At 41.9% G+C, this 20,542-nt stretch overlaps 1 protein-coding gene across 1 annotated transcript in view; it reads right to left on the reverse strand.

Moving 5' to 3' along the window:
- Positions 1-490: 490 nt before the first annotated feature.
- MOS4 (modifier of snc1,4) overlaps positions 491-20,542 on the reverse strand; it is a 192,733-nt gene continuing 172,681 nt past the window's right edge. The window contains exons 4-6 of the mRNA XM_089432640.1: positions 1,693-1,762; positions 1,423-1,556; positions 491-1,327 (exon numbers count right to left, since the gene is read on the reverse strand). Coding sequence (XP_089288766.1) covers positions 1,303-1,327; positions 1,423-1,556; positions 1,693-1,762 — 229 coding nt within the window. The 3' untranslated portion in view covers positions 491-1,302. The remainder of the gene's footprint in view (positions 1,328-1,422; positions 1,557-1,692; positions 1,763-20,542) is intronic.

Genomic DNA, 20,542 nt, shown 5'->3' on the forward strand with positions numbered 1-20,542 from the left:
GTTGGCCCTCTCTCCCTTGGTAATCCCCACCTTCCACTAATTCGCACCCCTTCCTTTCTTCCTTTCACTCTCTCTTTTCACTAGTGCAAATTGCCACTTGGGTCGAATTTATCACCTTGTGGTCTCCACTCTCCACTAAAGCTGTGACTTCACTATTTCCTTCCAAGTCCCAAAGCCAGAATTGCTTCCTCTTCCAAAAATTGTCTCTAATGCGGAAGATCAAAATTGGGGATATTACACGGTTTCTGAAGTTTTCAGTATAAGCAAGTTCTTATGACCATAAAGGTTGGCTCTTGGCCTGTTTAAACAGTCCTTTTGTCTCTATTGATGGATGCACTTCAACTTAGAGACATTTTGTTTGTGAGACCCCCTAGACAGTTAAAGCTCGGGGCCTGTAAATCTGTTACTGTACATCTTTTTTCTTCTAAGTTAATAAAATTTCCTTATTTTGATTTTCCCAAAAAGAGGAATACATAAAAATACAAAAACGTATAAATCAAAATATTTACAGATTAAATGATAAATTTATCATTGCAAATATAGCCAACCATATGTTGGTTCATTTGTGAGATTGACAAAATAGGAAGGTCATCCACAATAGTTCCACTAACTGTGGACTTCCCAACCCAAATGACATGGATCTTGCAGTAAGCTAACATACATTCATTCATCTTGCACTGCACTTGCTCTTTCTATATTTGATATATGTAACGACCCCAACCCCACACCATAAGCTACAGTGGGAGAGGTGTGTCATATTACAGGTGTCAGATCAGAACCTACAATATATCTATTGTGGGAGCCCAAACATGACCATATCAACTATGATGATAATGGAGAACCACCCCTGCATATGCATAAAGAGATGATGCCTCTCGAGCAAGTAAAATCAAGCTTCAAAGTGATGAGGTAGTCCTATGCAATTTTGGCGTGAATAACATCAAGCCTCAAAGGGATGAGGTTAGGTGCAAGTCCTAGGCAGTTCTGATAGAATGGTTACTCCTACCTGGCACCCAAGCTGAAAGAAAACTTTCTTATGCAGTGAAGCCCCAGGCATGTTTCCAAAGCACTTTCAACAGAAAAAATGCAAACATGAATTAATTTATCAAACGTTATGTAATAGCCCCTATAGAATCATCTTTTACACTTTAGACAGACTTTAAACATTTTTCCTTCTCTTTGTTGTCCTTTCACCAAATTCGTCTTGGAGAAATTGGAAAAGAAGACAGAAACTTGCCCAATGGCATCTTTGTACTAGGATAAGGCACAGGATAATATTGATAGGTTCTGTCAGAAACATCCTTAATTCTGATCCAAACTCAATCCCCTGGAAAAGCAGGCAAGTAATCAATTCACAACTGGAAAAAATAGTCAAATCTCACAAAAAAGATGAAACATATTTAATGACAATCAAGCACTTACATTTCCCCGGCTTCCTTCCGTATATTTTCTATATTAATTTCAAGTTCAGCACATGCAGTTTGAATCCCTATATTCTTTTCACAAAGTTCCTTCCATTGTGCTTCCAAAAGATTGAGCTCAGCTCCTGCTGCTAGCTGAGAGATTAAAAGAACAGGAGAAATAAAATATTCAGCTTATTTCCTTCACAGACCACAAATAAAAACATGTTTAATACTAATAATAATCAGTTATATACTCAAATCACATCAAAACCAAGGACAATTGCCTGACCTGATCGAATTTTCTTTCACGATTCAAGACCTCTATCTCTTGATTATGTTCATGTCCAATGGCTTGTATCCTGCATCAAACAAGGACCTAAATTTTAGGGCATTACAATTTTGTAAGATTTGTTACAAAATTTATTGGATCTTTAATAAGATTGTATTTTTGAAAAAGGGTTGATGATAAAGAGAAAACAAGGTGCATTTCCCAAGGGAAATTGAGATAAACAAAAGTTATAATTACAGTAGCTAATTATTTATATTTTTGGCAAGAAATGCAGCCACTTGTATACAGATAAATCCCACTGATGAGTCCCAACAGTTAGCTCAATCAGTTAAACCATCTGCCCAAGACATGCTTCCAATGGGGAGGCCATAGGTCATGGGTTCAAATCTAGTCAAGTCCATAGAGGTTACCAGAAGCTATTGTGGCTAGCAATTGAGCCACCCTCCGTGTGGAAATTCTGGGGACAAGGTGGGGGATCCCGTGAGGTTTTCCTTGGGGAAAAAAGGATAAATCCGGCAGATTAGTTTGTTGGAATTTCTAAGTGTGACACGTTAGAAACCCTTCATGCACTTTACTGATTTATTCCTACCTACTTGTTCTGTTAATTAACAAGTTATTTACCATGTAAATACTCGAAATAAATACAAGTACATGCTCAACACATTATAGATCATCAATTGAAGGAAATATAAACAAGCACACAAGTAACACCGTTGTTTTGGGACTAATGTCCCCGGAAAAACCCAATGCAGGAAAACCGGTGCAGTTGTCTGAGGGTTTGATTTATTAAGCAGTTTCGATATACAATTTGGGTGCCAAATTTGGCTCACCCAACAGAGAAAAATCTCAGTGGTAGTACCTCTCTACTCGGAAGCAGATATTCCGGCTGAAACCCCGAATAAACACTCTGGCAGCTCCACAGCTCCAATCTGCCCCACGAAACCCTAGCGTCAGCTTCTAGGGACTGCGTCAGCCTCTCTCTGGCCCAGCGTCTGCCCAACGTCACCCTAGCTCTCCCTGTGTCAGCGCTCTAGCCCTCTGCGTCACCCACGCTGGCACTCTGAGGCACTGCGCAGCTCCAAGCTGGCTCTGCGTGAACCCTTGGCTGCTTCTGCGTCCCTCTCTCCAGCTACTGCGTTGATCCTCCCGGTGCTATCTTTGCCTCTCTACTTCTGTATTCACTGCCCCTCAGTTGCAACTCTGATCACTCTCTCAACTTTCTTAGCAAACCCATCTTTAGAAAGTTGAAATCTTGATCTCTCTTGGTGTGTTCTCCAAGTGACCCTCAAGCCTCCTCTTATACTTTTCTCGTTGACAATTCAACGGTCGAGATTAAGTCCCTAATCAACAGCTAAGATTAGATGTAGCTTGATCCATGACTTTTGGACCATTCTAACACAGTTTTATATTAATTCACATTAATATTTTATTTTCCCTAAGTTTAGACTTAGGGACTCCATTAAAAATATTAATTATTTTAATATCTCCCAAACTGTTTAGAATCTGCCCAAACCATTTCTGGGTATTGGAGATCTCATGTGCCTTAGCCTCTCCACCAATTTTCGTGCACATCCGATGCTACTCCAAATCAACATAGTTTATGAGTAAAAGTTTGCATGAGACTATAACTGTTAGTAGCCAATTTGTCAATGAGCTTTAATTTGATAGTGGAGGATCAAATAAGGGCATAAATATGTATAGATTGCAGCTCTGGAGTCTGGACCATGCCTATATGGCATTCATATATTTTGACTGTAAAAATTTCTGTTTTCCCACCCCGGTTTTCAGTTTCTCCTTATTTCTCCCATGTAGTTAAATGCTCATTCCCATAACCATACATTTAACAGACTGAAAAAAAAAAAATATTGCTGAAAACACAAATTCTAGAAATTTTTTAGAATGCTGGAAATTGCAGAATTAAAAATCAGCAATCAAAAACAGCCATTAAAACACATTAAAACACTGATATTTTTGGTCAACTTGACCCTGGAAAAACCCCCTACAACTCTTGGGGAAAACCAGTTTGAGAGCTCTTCTTTATTTCTGAAAATTGCCTTTTTACAGTGAGAATTATTCAGCAAAAAATCAGCAAGCAAATTTACAACTTATCTCCTTTCCCGTGACTCACAGCAATCTAGAAATTACAGCAAACAGGACAGCAATAAATGCTGTACGGCCTCCGTTTTGTGTGTAGAAAAATCAGCAAACTGCTCCTCGATTTTTGTGCAAAAATCTGCCTTTCACTATGTGCTGAATCCGCTGTACAAATCTGCTCAACTGCTGCCTTGGAATGTGTGCCAAGCTGCTGTCTCCTTCTCCTCCCTGCTCAGAAATCTCTCTTGCTCTCTTGCTCTCCTTCTCCCAATCTGCTCATGAAAGAATGAATGACATTTTCCTCATTTTCCTCCTTTAATATAACTCCAAGTGACTTTTGGGTGATCCAAGTGACTTTTGGGTGATCTCTAAATCCAATGGCTGAAATAGATTTAGATCAATGGCTGAGATTAAATGCTCATTTAAATCTCACTTTCTATTTTTTAATTCACTCCACTTTAATAAAAATCCACTTAGTCATTTATTTCCAAAGTCACTTTTCCTTTACTTTAAATTTTAAAATTAGACTTAGTAACTTTATCACTTAAAGTCACTTTTAAATTAGATTTAACTTTATAAAATTATTAAATCACTTTAGGAGAAAAATTAAATTCTTTTGGACACTTTTCCCTAGGCCAAAGATCAAAGCCTAAGGGAACCACCTGTCCTTCGGTACCAAATTTCAACACTCCCTCTTACCGAGGAAGGTGTTCCTCACCACACCCATCTTGTCTCTGAAGTAGACATGCTTGCCCCGTGGTAAGCCTTTGGTAAGAATATCTGCAACCTGCTCATCAGTGGAAATATACTCAAGTTTCACAACTCCCTTCTGAACATAGTCTCTGATGAAATGATATCTGATCCCGATATGCTTTGACCTGTCATGAAATACTGGATTCTCCGTGAGTTTAATGCAACTCTGATTATCACAGTAAATCACTGAAGGTCTCAACGGCTGACCAAATAAGCCAAACAACATCTTGCGAAGCCAGATGGCCTCACAACTAGCTAGACTGGCTGCCATATACTCTGCTTCCGCTGAACTCAGTGCTACTGACTGCTGCTTCCGGCTGAACCATGACACTACTGCTGAACCCAACCCAAAACAACACCCTGAAGTGCTCTTCCTATCAGAAGCACAACCTGCCCAATCAGAATCAGTGTATCCTGCCAATCTCACTCCATCTCCCTGCCTGTAGTCCAGACCATAATCCACTGTCCCCTGCAAGTACCGCAAAATGTGTTTTGCAGCCACCCAGTGAACCTTCCTAGGCTCACACATAAACTGACTCATCGTGTTGACTGCAAAACAGATATCTGGTCTAGTGTTGACCAAATACATCAAGGAACAAATCAGCTGCCTGTACAATGTGGGATCCACCAACTCGGAATCCGAAGCATGAAGCTTCTTCCAGTTGGTGATCATCGGTGTCGACATGGGTCTACAATCCTCCATGTGGAATCTGCTAAGGATGTCCACAATATACTTCCCTTGCCCCAGGAAGAAATGCCCCTCCTCCTGCCACACCTCCAAACCCAAAAAGTAATGCATCAGGCAGATGTCCTTCATCTCAAACTCCGCTGCAAGATCTCTCTTGCAGTGCTCTATGAGTCTCTCTGCACCTGTAATGATCAAGTCATCCACATACAGCACCAGAATGAGAGGCTCCTCACCAATCACAATAAAGTAAAGGTTCGGATCTGCCTCACTCTTTGTGAAACCCATCCCCTGCAAATATGTATCTATCCTGGAGTACCAAGCTCTGGGAGCTTGCTTCAGGCCATAAAGGGCCTTCTTCAGTCTGCACACATGGGACTCCTTCCCATGCACCTCAAAGCCCTATGGCTGCTCAATGTACACCTCCTCCTGTATGAAGCCATTGAGAAATGCGGTCTTCACATCCATCTGGTGGATCTTCCAACCCATCTCTGCTGCTATCGATATAATGGAGCGGATCGAAGTATATCGAGCCACGGGAGTGAAGGTCTCCTCATAATCAACTCCCTCTACCTGGGAGAACCCTCTAGCCACAAACCTCGCTTTGAATTTCTCAATGTTTCCATCTGCAGCATGCTTTACCTTGTAAAGCCATCTGGAAGTAACCACGGATTTGCCCTCAGGCCTCGGCACCACCTCTCAAACATCATTCTTCATGATAGAAGAATACTCCTCCTGCATGGCCTCTCTCCAGACCTGCTGGCTAGCTGCCTCCTCATAGCTAGAAGGCTCAGAGTCAAGGATGTTGGTAACCATCGCCATATAGCTAAAAAACCTCTCAGGTGGTCTACTCTCTCTGACCGGCCTCTTCGGCTCAGCAACAGATGTGGCATCTCTCAAGGTGTCCTGAAGCCACTTGGGCTTCCTCTTCCCTGAGCGCAATTCTCCCACTGGAGAATGAAACTCCTCCTCATCATCATCAGTAGCCTGAACTCCTGATTGTCTGTCTGTTGTCCTCCTGCCTGCACCTGAACCTGTAGAAGCTGAGGTACCGTGTGAACTGTCCATCAGTGGACTCCCTAGTGAACTGCTCTGCATGCTACCCGGAGCACCACCCCTCTGGCTCGGCGAGCCACTGCTGACTGACGGACCTGACATCCTCATAGATGTACCTCCTAATCCTTTTGATCCCTGCCCACTGGATCCCTGCGACTGACTCAACTGTTGCTGAGGGTCTGGCTGATCCAGATACTCTAACTCCCGTGACCTCCTAAAGGCCCTGTCCTCCTCGAACTTCACATCCCGTCTGACAACAACTCTCCTCTGTGCAGGAATGTAAATCCGAAAGGCCTTTGAGGTCTCACTGTAGCCCACAAAGATACCCTTCTCTGCGGTGGGCTCTAGTTTGGTCCTCTTCTCCTTGGGTATATAGGAGTATGTTATGCATCCAAAGATATGAAGATGACCAATATCAGGCTTCTTCCCAGAGAAAGCCTCCTCCGGAGTCATGTGCCCCAAGGCACGATGAAGACTCCTGTTCTGCAAGTAAACAGCTGTGTTGCAGGCTTCTGCCCACAAGAACAATGGCAACCCCTGATCATGTAACATGGCTTTGGCAGCCCCTATGATGGATCTGTTCTTCCTCTCTGCAACTCCGTTCTGCTGGGGGTTGTAAGGAACAGTGAACTCCCTCCTAATGCCTGCCTCCGCACAATAGTCAACAAACTCTCCAAGGGTGTACTCTCCTCCATTGTCCGACCTCAAGGACTTGATCTTTCGACCTGTCTGAGTCTCCACAAGAGCTCTGAACTCCTGAAACCGCTTGAAGACCTCACTCTTGGTCTTCAAAAAATAAATCCAGGTCCTCCTGGAGTGATCATCAATGAATAACACATAGTACTCATATCCACTCAAGGAAACATGAGACATCCGACCGCTCACATCGGAATGAATCAAATCAAGTATCCCCGTCGCTCTGCTGTCACTGCTGGAAAAAGGGGATTTGGCAAACTTGCCCATCGCACAACCTCTGCAAGTATCAAAGTGAGCAGTACTGAAATCTGGCACACCTGTAGTGATCTCCCGCAATGTCCTCAAGGCTCCATGATACATATGTCCCATCCTGCGGTGCCAAATCTCACACAGCTCAGAACTGCTAGCTCTGCTGTCGGTACTACTGCTCAATGCCAAAAGGGGTTGGAATGCAAACTTGTACACCTTTGCATGGAGTACACCTATCACTCTAGCTGAATCAACTGGAGTGCCCCTGAGATACATCAACACCTGTCCTCCCCTGAACAGTACCTCATATCTTCTGTCCTCCAAAGCTGAGACGGATATGAGGTTCTTCCTCATCCCTGGCACATAAAGAACCTCTGACACCTTCAAGGGAGGTTTGGACTCCCTCTGAAATGTCACTGTCCCCACCCCGACTGCTCTAACAACTCTGTCATCACCGAGCACTACCTCAATATCAGTGCCACTCTCTGAAAGCTCTGAGAAGTACTCACGGACTCCTGTCATATGACGTGAAGCCCCACTGTCCACATACCAAATACCTGAAGATGCTCCGCTAATCGAGGGAAAAGCATGCTCCCTCTGAACCTGTGTGGCAGGTGATCCTGCACTAGAGGACTCACACGTAGTGAACGCAAACTCCCGGTCAAAACGACCTGCAAAGTCCTCAATCTCTGCTGAAGCTGCCACGTCCTGGTTCTTCCCCTTCTTCTTCTTCTTCTTCGGACACACAACTGCATAGTGTCCCATCTTTTGACAATTCCAACACTTCACCTTAGAATAGTCCTTCTGTGTGTTCCCCTGTTTACCTTTACCTTTGCCTTTGCCCCCACCACTGCTTGTGGAAGCCTGCTTCTTCCCTTTGCCTTTCTTGCCTCCTGCCACCAGTGCTACGTCCTCATCCTGCTCAACTGGCTTGGCTGCCCCAAGTTGTCCTTTCCTAATCTCTGTCTGAATACAATCATCCCAAAACCTCTCCCATGTGGAAAGGGTCTCACGTGCACAAACCCCATCAGCAAAGTTCAACCATGAACGGGGGAGGCCATTCACTGCAATACGCACCAACTCAGTGGATAGAATGGCCTCTCCAATCGCTGCCAACTCATCTCTCACATTGGTAATCTTTGTGAGATATCCAGCTGCACTATCATTCCCCATCTTAATGTTCTTCAGCTTCTCCTTCAGGACCATCTTCCGGTTCTCATTGGTACTCTGGTAGAGATTGGAAAATGTTGTCCACATCTCATGGGCATTGCTCTTTCCTCTCACATGAGGAATGCAATGGTCTTTGATTCCGTCTAGAATCAGCCTCTTACCCTTATTGTTCTTCTTTTTATACTCAGCCAACTGAGTAACATCAGTGAGCACAACAACAGGGTTCTGTGCGGTATGCACCATGATATCCCAGACTTCTGCCTCCTCAAAGATACTCTGCATTCTATCCTTCCAAACGTTGTAATTTATATGCCCATCCAGCCTATCCTCCACCCTCAATCCCAATGACATCCTGCTGTCCTAAAACTGAAAAATAGCACTGCTGTAGTAAAGATAAAACTGTTGTTTATGAAAAAATCAGCTTGCTGGAGTTTTCTGAGTAAAAAATCAGCAACTGTAATTTTTCCTTTTGCTGTCCCAAACTGCCCTTCAGCACTCAAGCTCTGATACCATGTAAAAATCTCTGTTTTCCCACCCCGGTTTTCAGTTTCTCTTTATTTCTCCTATGTAGTTAAATGCCCATTCCCATAACCATACATTTAACAGACTGAAAAAAAAAAAAAAAAAAAATATTGCTGAAAACACAAATTCTAGAAATTTTTCAGAATGCTGGAAATTGCAGAATTAAAAATCAGCAATCAAAAACAGCATTAAAACACATTAAAACACTGATATTTTTGGTCAACTTGACCCTGGAAAAACCCCCTACAACTCTTGGGAAAAACCAGTTTGAGAGCTCTTCTTTATTTCTGAAAATTGCCTTTTTACAGTGAGAATTATTCAGCAAAAAATCAGCAAGCAAATTTACAACTTATCTCCTTTCCCGTGCCTCACAGCAATCTGGAAATTACAGCAAACAGGACAGCAATAAATGCTGTACGGCCTCCGTTTTGTGTGTAGAAAAATCAGCAAACTGCTCCTCGATTTTTGTGCAAAAATCTGCCTTTCACTATGTGCTAAATCAGCTGTACAAATCTGCTCAACTGCTGCCTTGGAATGTGTGCCAAGCTGTTGTCTCCTTCTCCTCCCTGCTCAGAAATCTCTCTTGCTCTCCTTCTCCCAATCTGCTCATGAAAGAATGAATGACCTTTTCCTCCTTTTCCTCCTTTAATATAACTCCAAGTGACTTTTGGGTGATCCAAGTGACTTTTGGGTGATCTCTAAATCCAATGGCTGAAATAGATTTAGATCAATGACTGAGATTAAATGCTCATTTAAATCTCACTTTCTATTTTTTAATTCACCCCACTTTAATAAAGATCCACTTAGTCATTTATTTCCAAAGTCACTTTTCCTTTCTAATTTTTCATTTACTTTAAAATTAGACTTAGTAACTTTATCACTTAAAGTCACTTTTAAATTAGATTTAACTTTATAAAATTATAAAATCACTTTAGGAGAAAAATTAAATTCTTTTGGACACTTTTCCCTAGGCCAAAGATCAAAGCCTAAGGGAACCACCTGTCCTTCGATACCAAATTTCAACATTGACCTGCTCCTAGTGACAAGATAAGATGATAAAATTTTATGAATGTCAACAAATGACCACAAAGTAGATCAATGGGAATAAAAGAGTACATCCAGCTAAAAGCTAAATGTCTAGCTGAGAGAAGATATAAAACAAGTTGCAAGTACAAGAAAGATTCTAGGAATTAATGATAGAATTTCCGCTGTGGTACTCTGCTCGATGACCCTACGGTCTTGAGTGCCCTGCCCATTGCCATTCTCTGTGGCGTTACAGTAGCCTGCAACCCTATGTGCTCTGCCCGCTGACGCTCCCCTTTATATTCTTGGGCTCTGGTACCCCTGCATTCGCCTTCCTCCCTACCCTTCCCGGATCTATTCTCCTTGCCTTTGCCTTTATTGTTCCGTCCCCTTACTGGCATTATTCAATGTCTGTCGCAGCGTGCCTCTCAAGCTAGACGGTCAACCATGACCAGTCCAACCCTTGACTCCCCTTTAGCCCAGGAAATCGCTGCCTTCAGGGCCCTGGTGACCAATGGGCCCAAGTTTCAGAAAGCTCCTCCATCTAGATTTCTCAAGAAACTTGATGACATTCCGAAGGTTGAAATCTCCACCTCCCAGGCCAAATCGCATACCATCCAGCTATCTGAAAGGTGGCTAGTGGGTCAATTCATGGGTCTTTGTGTAAAATTCCCACTTAAAAATTTTCCCCAATGACCACCATTTCTTGAGTTTTTCAGTGAGTTATTCAGTTAGGCATTTTTACAGACATCATAGGTGCATCGCTGTAGGTGTTTTCTAAATATTTTCAGTTCTCAAATAGTGGTTTTTTTTATATAAACTGATGTCTCTAGAGTTAGTACTTGACTTTAGTATAAGATGATAAAATAATTCTATAAAAAAGGATCCACTTGACCAAAGAAGGGGAAATCCAAAGAAAAGCTAGGTTGGAGCTAACCTATAAAAGAACTTTTGGAGCCAACCCAACCCACTAGTTTTGTTAATATCTTTACATAAGCTGACCTATGTATTATCTCATATGGTTTGCACGTTTGGAAAGAAAGGTTGGTATAATGAAGGCACGTATGCCCATTTTGTAGAAGAATCTAGAAGTGTTACTGGTGTAATTGGAGGAGCAGACCTACTATGAACGCTGTGTGCCAGCTTGGAAGCCCATTGAAAAGACTTGGGGTCTCTTTTTTCGCTTTGCGTGATTTATGGAGAAGTCTTTCTAGCATTGAAGGGCCTTTGGAGGATATATGCCACACTTTCGAGGCCCTTTTGAGGAGATCGGTCGTCTTCCAGGGCTTCTTCCCCTTGATCTTTGTACAACTGGCATGAACAGCCCACTTTTATTGTATTTTTGAGTAATTAATTGTTGAAGAGGGCCTTTGCCCCTGCATAGGCTAGATTAGGGACATTTAGCATAAAAACTTAATATTTTAATGTAAGGGAACTTAAGCACCTCCTCTATAAATAGAGGTGCACTTCATCTCACTTTCTCATGGTTGGACTGGGGTAAAAATCCCTTAGCTAGTCTAAATTTTTTGCGATTTTACCTTCTTATAATTTGGCTATGGATGGATGAATCGAGTGGCTTCTTGGACAAGCCTTGTCGATGTTGATTTCACTCTTTCCTTGGATGGATATTGGTGAAGCTTGGATGAATGCATGATAATATAAGCAAGTGGACTTTGATTGTCTTGGTTACGATTATGGATGATGGCAATTAAGCAATTGAGCATGGTGTCGAGTTTTCAAGTGCAATAGATACAAGCACAATATTTATGAAATACTAATAATTACTTCTAATGATATAGATCTTCTTTTAACAATTCCAGTTTATTATTAAGCAATTACACTTTAGAAATTCAACGATAAAACCATCATGACAGTAGAGATCACAATGCACAAAGAGAACACAAGATTTACCCTGGGAAAAACCCAACAACCTTTTTCTTAGAGAAATTATTCAGTTCAACAAGAGATACATCTAATGTTGCTAAATTGTTAATCAATTTTGAGGTTAAACTAACCAACAAAGCTTATCATCAAACCTGGTTTCCAGCCCTTAAGTCAAGCCTCCAATCTACCCTGCAACTTGACTTGATCTGATTTGTTGAAGTCGAAATTTAGCCTCCCAGAAACTATCCAAAAACCCAAAAATTCCGTCTCCCAACCTGCCCAGAAACACACATGCAAGTTAGAGAGGGAGATGTGAATTACAAAGAGAGAGAAAGATGATCTTCGTCCTTCTTGTCCTTCACTTGAATGCCCAGAAACTGTCTTTCTTTTGAGAGGTCGAATGGTGCCTTTGTGGAGGAGGTCGAATGCCTTTATATATTGTTCTACCTTCGCGAATGGGTGTGTCTCTTCACTAGGGCCGACTTGACTTGAGGGAGGGCCGACTTGACTATTTTGGAGCCAAAAATTCAAATTTCAAATTTCAAAATTTTCTCTTTAAATCCAACATGAAAAACATGTCTTATAATAATTCTTTCAAGGGCTAAATAATCAAAATGACATGAAGAACATGTCTTACAAATTCTTTATACATTACAAGGGCTAAAATATAAATTATGAAGACTGACCATAGCTACAAAATTCAACACTCCCTCTTAGCTAGGGAGGTATTCATAATGACTAGACAGATGTTCTTCATGTGAACAAATTTCTCTAAGAAAAGGTTATAACAAATCATCAATAGTATCAACATCATTTAGCTACCATAATTATGGTCAATAACTTTGACACATGGTAGATTTATCAACATCATTCTAGTCGGTAGCGCTAACACATGGTAGATTAACCATAATTTTGGTCGGTACCTTTCTCACATGGCGCATCATTAGCATCAACTAGTCAACATAACTATGGTCTATCTTTCACATAATATATATATTATAGACTAGTCTTGGTTCACCATTATTCTGGTCAGTGCCTGACACATGTTGAATCCCTAAAGGCCACACTCTATCTTGAGTTATTCGGGGCCTAATGCTAATGAACTTGATGTTGAAAGGCCACACTCTAAGTAATTATGGGCCTCTACGACCATTCTTCCTAATTCTGGTCAATATACTAAACACAGGAAGAATTTATGTCCTCTGCCAGACCATTCTCCCTAATTCTAGTCATATATGACACAGGGAGAATGTCAGTCCATGATGCTATCTCATCAACACTCCCTCTCAATGAGAGAGGTGTTCTCAACAAGTCCAAGTTTGTCCCTGAAGTATACAAACTTTGCATTGGACAGAGGCTTTGTAAGAATATCAACAATCTACTCATCAGTAGAGACATATTGGAGCTTCACTACTCCCTTCTACACCATGTCGCGAATAAAGTGGTACTTGATCTTGATGTGCTTTAACCTATCATGGAAAAATGGATTCTCTATCAGCTTCACACAGCTCTGATTATCACAATACATCACGATCGGTTCTAGCACATGATCAAGCAGTGTCGCGAGTAGCTTCTGAAGCCACACTGCTTCATAACTCGCCAAGCTAGCTATAATATATTTTACCTCGGCAGTACTGAGTGCAACAAATGTTTGCTTCCTTCTCATCCACGAAATCATAGCAGAGCCCAAATTGAAGCAACCTCCAAAGGTACTCTTTCTGTCTTCAACACTCCCTGCCCAATCTTGATTTGTATAGCCCTATAATTGTATGCCACCATTTGAGACATATCTCAAACCATAGTCAACCGTACCACGCAAATATCTCAATATGTGTTTTGCTACAATCCAATGATCATGTCTTGGTTCCACTTGGAACTGGCTCAACGTGTTTACTGCAAAGCAAATGTTTGGCCTAGTATTAACCAAATACATTAACGAGCCAATTAGCTTCCAGTACATGGATGGATCTACCAAATCAGACTCAGAGTCTCTCAGCTTTCTCAGATTTGTCACCATGTGAGTCGACATTGACTTACAGTCATGTTGTCGCCTAAGATGTGCACCTAAATGTCGAAAAAGTTTTCAACTCCACAAGGTGTAGTCTTCAAGGCGCAACACTCAGAGAAGGGGTTGTCACCTATTCCCAACTCTTTGGGTTTAAGCTCTCTCCTAGGTAAGCTAAGGGGGGTAGTCCCTAAAGGTAACTCTAAAAGGAAAACTTGTTGAAGACAACAAGTTCTAGGAGGCAATTACCATTCAATATAACTTGAAGATTAGCAAGTATGAATGTTTATGAGCAATGTAGATATCAAAAGATAGATTCAATTAAATCAATATGGCATTCAACAAGATAAGAAATGAGAGATCGATGCCCTATAAACAATGCTCATAGAAATTTCTAATACTTGCAAATGAAAATAATATTTCATGTTACAAGAATAGCAATGTTGCAAGACAAGCGTTAGTACAAGAGATAGCACAATATTGAAATATGAGCAATTGAGATAGAACTCGCAAGATAAATAAATTGATCTAACATTGGAAGAACAAGAAGTATTGGATTATGTGAAGGTAAAATCCCCGAGCCTCCATCAAATGCATCGGCTGCTACAAAGAACAAGTACACCAAGGGTGAAGTGAACGTGAAGAAGATTATCAGAGATTCCATTGACAAGCGACTGGTGGCCTACATCTCCGATCTAAACACCAGTCGCTTGTCAATGGAATCTCTGATAATCTTCTTCACTTTAACTTCACCGAATTAGACAAATTGGTAAGCATGTTCAAGGTTAGTGATGCAAATCAAATTTTGTTCCTCAAAAATAAGTTGAAGGATATTAAGAAGGGCAAGGACGAGGATATTCAATCCTACTTCTTAAAGATCACCGAGATCAAGAATGATCTTCTATCGATTGGAGAAATCATCTCTGACAGGGAACTTACTATCACTACTCTTGGAGGGCTCCCACCTGAGTGGTATATATTTAGAACCACTATTCTCAATAATGATCGAATTCCGGAATTTGAAGAATTGATGTCGAGATGCACTCAAGAAGAAACTAGGAAGGTGGAGCAAGAAATGCCTTCTAATAGAGGCAACCCTACTGCTTTCTCTGCTCATGCCAAGAGTTGAAATAATGCAGGGTCTAAAGGTCATTTCAATGGAAAGCCCGAATCTAAGGGTGGAAGGAAAGGCAGATGCTTTGCTTGCAATAAGTTTGGCCACTATGCAAGGGAGTGTCCAAATAGAAGGGACACATCACATGATGATGATCACAATCATTCCAGGGGAAACATCAATAACAATGATCGAAGGAATGACAGGTATAATGGCAAAGGAAAAAGGAATGTGGGACATCAAGGAAATGGTCGACCCTCCAAGAAAGTAAGGAACTCCAGGTATGAAGAATCAAATGTTGTTTTTGATAAGCAAAAGGAGTATTATCTTATATCGGCCCTCTCCACTTCCTCTCCTCCGAACACTTTGGGAAATTGGCTTATTGATAGTGGTGCTTCAAGGGTCTTCACCGGATACAAGGAAGCTCTCTCTAATCTGATAGAGAAGGATACAAACTTGGAGATTATTCTTGGAGACAATGCCACCTATCCCGTAAAGGGTGTAGAGAATGTTACCCTTCAATTGAATCAGGGTAACATGATTCATTTACAAGAAGTTTTTTATGTAACTGATCTCAAGAAGAACCTGGTGTCCATTTCGGCAATGGAAGACAAAGGTTACAAGGTGGCATTCATCGATGGTGTTGATTTGGGGTAGCATCGGATGTTCTCTAGCCATGAAAAGTGGTGGAGAGGCTAAAGCACATGAGATCTCCAAGGCCCAGAAATGGTTTGGGGAAATTCCACCCAGCCAGAGAGATATTAAAATCATTAATATTTTTAATGAAGTTCCTAAGTCTAAACTTAGGAAAATTAAAATATTAATGGGTATTAATATAAAACTGGGTGAGAATGTTCTAAAGAACATGGATCAAGCCAAATCTAATCTTAGCCATTGATTAGAGATTTAATCTCAGTAGTTGAAGACTCAACGAAAAAAGTATAAGAGGAGGCTTGAGGGTCAGTTGGAAACACACCATATTGATCAGTGAATTCGATTTTATGGAGCGGGGTTTGTTGAGAGAGATCGAACAAGTGATCTGAGTTGCAATGATGGGCAGTGAGTGCATAGAAGAGAGGTAGAGATAGTGTCGAAGGACCAGCGCAGAGGCAGAGGAGGCTATGCAGAGCCAGCAAGAGCCACATAGAGGGCCAGAGTGATTGGGCAAAGGCTAGCAAGGCTTGCATGGGTGACGCAAAAGGCCAGAGAACCAACGCAGAGCAACAGAAGGCTGGCGCAAGGGGCTTTTGAGTGACTCAGAGGCCAGGAGGGCTGACGCAGAGCTTCAGAGAAGCGTCAAAGAGATTTTCGTGGAGCAGACTCGTTGAATATCTGCTTCTGAAGAGAGGTATTATTGCCAGATTGATTTCTCTATTGGGTGAGCCAGTTTAGCACCCTAGTTGTACTCAAGAAAACTGCTTAATAATAAAACCTTCAGAATTGTTGCAACGGTTTTCCAAGTAAAATGAGATGCTCACAAATCAACAAATGCAAAATGAGGCAATGTTAGATGAATGAATGCAAGATTAGACTATGTGTGATGCAAGCGATGTTGGTTGATTTTAAATTATATGCCTAATCTATGGTGAGTCTTCCCCTCAATTTCTCAAAACTTGGTAAGGACTGAAGTGAATTGCAAGAAGGATAGGCTGAGGAGGCGCTTAGTCCATCATTAACGATACCCACCTAGCCTCCTTGACAACCCACGTGTCTTCGTTCCTACAAGGGCCCAACCACAAGAGAACTGTGAGGTCATGTGTCTTGACCTTTGCACCAAACTCAAATTTATTAAATTGAATGAAAGTTAGGGAAGTTGGTCCTAAATTTTCTGTCAACCATGCTTATGCTTGGAGGTAAATTTTAGAGATGCAAAGCTAGATCTAATATGCAAATGAGATGCAAATGTTAATACAATGCTTCAATAAGATACAATTAGAACAAGATGATTCAAAGAGTGAAACGTCTTAAAATTTATTGATCCACTAATACACTTATGATCAAGAATATTATAAGCACTTTGAACATAGAAATATAATGAGATTAGCTTATAACAATGATTAATGAAGCAAGTGAGATATTACTCAATGAAGCAAATGTGAATTGGATCTATGACAAAATGGAACAATTTTCAATAGAAATATCAATTAGCAAATTTGATGCAAATTAAAATAAATAGCTAATTAAACCACTATATAGTTAGATCAAAGCAAAAATAAGTGATTCAAAAGCTATTAGTGATATCAAACTTGTAAAATTTTCTGTTTCCCACCCCGGTTTTCAGTTTCACCTTATTTCTCCCATGTAGTTAAATGACCATTCCCATAACCATACATTTAACAGACTGGAAAAAATAAATATTGCTGAAAATACAAATTCTGGAAATTTTTCAGAATGCTGGAAATTGCAGAAATAAAAATCAGCAATTAAAAACAGCCATTAAACACATTTAAACTCAGTGATTTTTGGTCAACTTGACCCTGGAAAAACCCCCTACAACTCTTGGGGAAAACCAGTTTGAGAGCTCTTCTTTATTTCTGGAAATGCCTTTTTACAGTGAGAAATTTTCAGCAAAAATCAGCAAACAAATTTACAACTTATCTCGATTTCTGAGCCTCACAGCCCACCAGAAATTTCCAAACAGCAACACAATGTTGTACGGCCACTGTACGGACGGTACGTGCGGCTGTACGGACGGTACGGACAGGCTGTACGGACCTCGATTTTTGTGCAGAAAATCAGCTGCCTCGATTTCTGTGCAAAAACAAATCTGCCTTTTGTTGTTTGCTCAAGAAAAATCTGCCTTTTACTGCTTGCACATTCAGCTGTAAGGATTTGCTTAAATGCTGCCTTGGTATGTGTGCCAAGTTGCTGCCTTCTTCTCCTCCTTGTCCAGAAATCTCCCTTGCTCTCTTGCTCTCTCTCTCTCAATCTGCTCATGAAAGAAATGAATGATCTTTTCCTCCTTTTCCTCCCTTAACCCAACCCTAAATGACTTTTGGGTGATCCCTAAATCCAATGGCTGAAATAGATTTAGATCAATGGCTGAGATTACATGCTCATTTAAATCTCACTTTCTATTTTTTAATTCACCCCACTTTAATAAAGACCCACTTAGTCATTTATTTCCAAAGTCACTTTTCCTTTCTAATTTTTCATTGACTTTATAAAAGTCACTTTAAAATTAGACTTAGTAACTTTATCACTTAAAGTCACTTTCAAATTAGATTTAACTTTATAAAAATTATAAAGTTACTTTAGGAGAAAAATTAAATTCTTTTGGACACTTTTCCCTAGGCCAAAGATCAAAGCCTTAGGGAACCACCTGTCCTCCGGTACCAAATTTCAACACTCCCTCTTACCGAGGAAGGTGTTCCTCACCACACCCATCTTGTCTCTGAAGTAGACATGCTTGCCCCGTGGTAAGGCTTTGGTAAGAATATCTGCAACCTGCTCATCAGTGGAAATATACTCAAGCTTCACAGCTCCCTTCTGAACATAGTCTCTGATGAAATGATATCTGATCCCGATATGCTTTGACCTGTCATGAAATACTGGATTCTCCGTGAGTTTAATGCAACTCTGATTATCACAGTAAATCACTGAAGGTCTCAACGGCTGACCAAATAAGCCAAACAACATCTTGCGAAGCCAGATGGCCTCACAACTAGCTAGACTGGCTGCCATATACTCTGCTTCCGCTGAACTCAGTGCTACTGACTGCTGCTTCCGGCTGAACCATGACACTACTGCTGAACCCAACCCAAAACAACACCCTGAAGTGCTCTTCCTATCAGAAGCACAACCTGCCCAATCAAAATCAGTGTATCCTGCCAATCTCACTCCATCTCCCTGCCTGTAGTCCAGACCATAATCCACTGTCCCCTGCAAGTACCGCAAAATGTGTTTTGCAGCCACCCAGTGAACCTTCCTAGGCTCACACATAAACTGACTCATCGTGTTGACTGCAAAACAGATATCTGGTCTAGTGTTGACCAAATACATCAAGGAACCAATCAGCTGCCTGTACAATGTGGGATCCACCAACTCGGAATCCGAAGCATGAAGCTTCTTCCAGTTGGTGATCATCGGTGTCGACATGGGACTACAATCCTCCATGTGGAATCTGCTAAGGATGTCCACAATATACTTCCCCTGCCCCAGGAAGAAATGCCTCTCCTCCTGCCACACCTCCAAACCCAAAAAGTAATGCATCAAGCCGATGTCCTTCATCTCAAACTCCGCCGCAAGATCTCTCTTGCAGTGCTCTATGAGTCTCTCTGCACCTGTAACGATCAAGTCATCCACGTACAGCACCAGAATGAGAGGCTCCTCACCAATCACAATAAAGTAAAGGTTCGGATCTGCCTCACTCTTTGTGAAACCCATCCCCTGCAAGTATGCATCTATCCTGGAGTACCAAGCTCTGGGAGCTTGCTTCAGGCCATAAAGGGCCTTCTTCAATCTACACACATGGGACTCCTTCCCATGCACCTCAAAGCCCTGTGGCTGCTCAATGTACACCTCCTCTTGTATGAAGCCATTGAGAAATGCGGTCTTCACATCCATCTGGTGGATCTTCCAACCCATCTCTGCTGCTATCGATATAATGGAGCGGATCGAAGTATATCGAGCCACGGGAGCGAAGGTCTCCTCATAATCAACTCCCTCTACCTGGGAGAACCCTCTAGCCACAAACCTCGCTTTGAATTTCTCAATGCTGCCATCTGCAGCATGCTTTACCTTGTAAATCCATCTAGAAGTAACCACGGATTTGCCCTCAGGCCTCGGCACCACCTCCCAAACATCATTCTTCATGATAGAAGAATACTCCTCCTGCATGGCCTCTCTCCAGACCTGCTGGCTAGCTGCCTCCTCATAGCTAGAAGGCTCAGAGTCAAGGATGCTGGTAACCATCGCCATATAACTACAAAACCTCTCAGGTGGTCTACTCTCTCTGACCGGCCTCTTCGGCTCAGCAACGGATGTGGCATCTCTCAAGGTGTCCTGAAGCCACTTGGGCTTCCTCTTCCCTGAGCATGCTTCTCCCATAGGAGAATGAAACTCCTCCTCATCACCATCAGTAGCCTGAACTCCTGACTGTCTGTCTGCTGTCCTCCTGCCTGCACCTGAACCTGTAGAAGCTGAGGTACCGTGTGAACTGTCCATCAGTGGACTCCCTAGTGAACTGCTCTGTGAACTGCTCTGCATGCTGCCCGGAGCACCACCCCTCTGGCTCGGCGAGCCACTGCTCACTGATGGACCTGACATCCTCATAGACGTACCTCCGGATCCTCCTGATCCCTGCCCACTGGATCCCTGCGACTGACTCAACTGATGAGGGTCTGGCTGATCCAGATACTCTAACTCCTGTGACCTCCTAAAGGCCCTGTCCTCCTCGAACTTCACATCCCGTCTGACAACAACTCTCCTCTGTGCAGGAATGTAAATCCGAAAGGCCTTTGAGGTCTCACTGTAGCCCACAAAGATACCCTTCTCTGCGGTGGGCTCTAGTTTGGTCCTCTTCTCCTTGGGTATATAGGAGTATGTAATGCATCCAAAGATATGAAGATGACCAAGATCAGGCTTCTTCCCAGAGAAA

Source organism: Pinus tabuliformis, chromosome 5_1, assembly GCF_031772625.1.
Source record: "Pinus tabuliformis cultivar Carrire ecotype Pingquan chromosome 5_1, CPIR1, whole genome shotgun sequence".
Taxonomy (NCBI): domain Eukaryota; kingdom Viridiplantae; phylum Streptophyta; class Pinopsida; order Pinales; family Pinaceae; genus Pinus; species Pinus tabuliformis.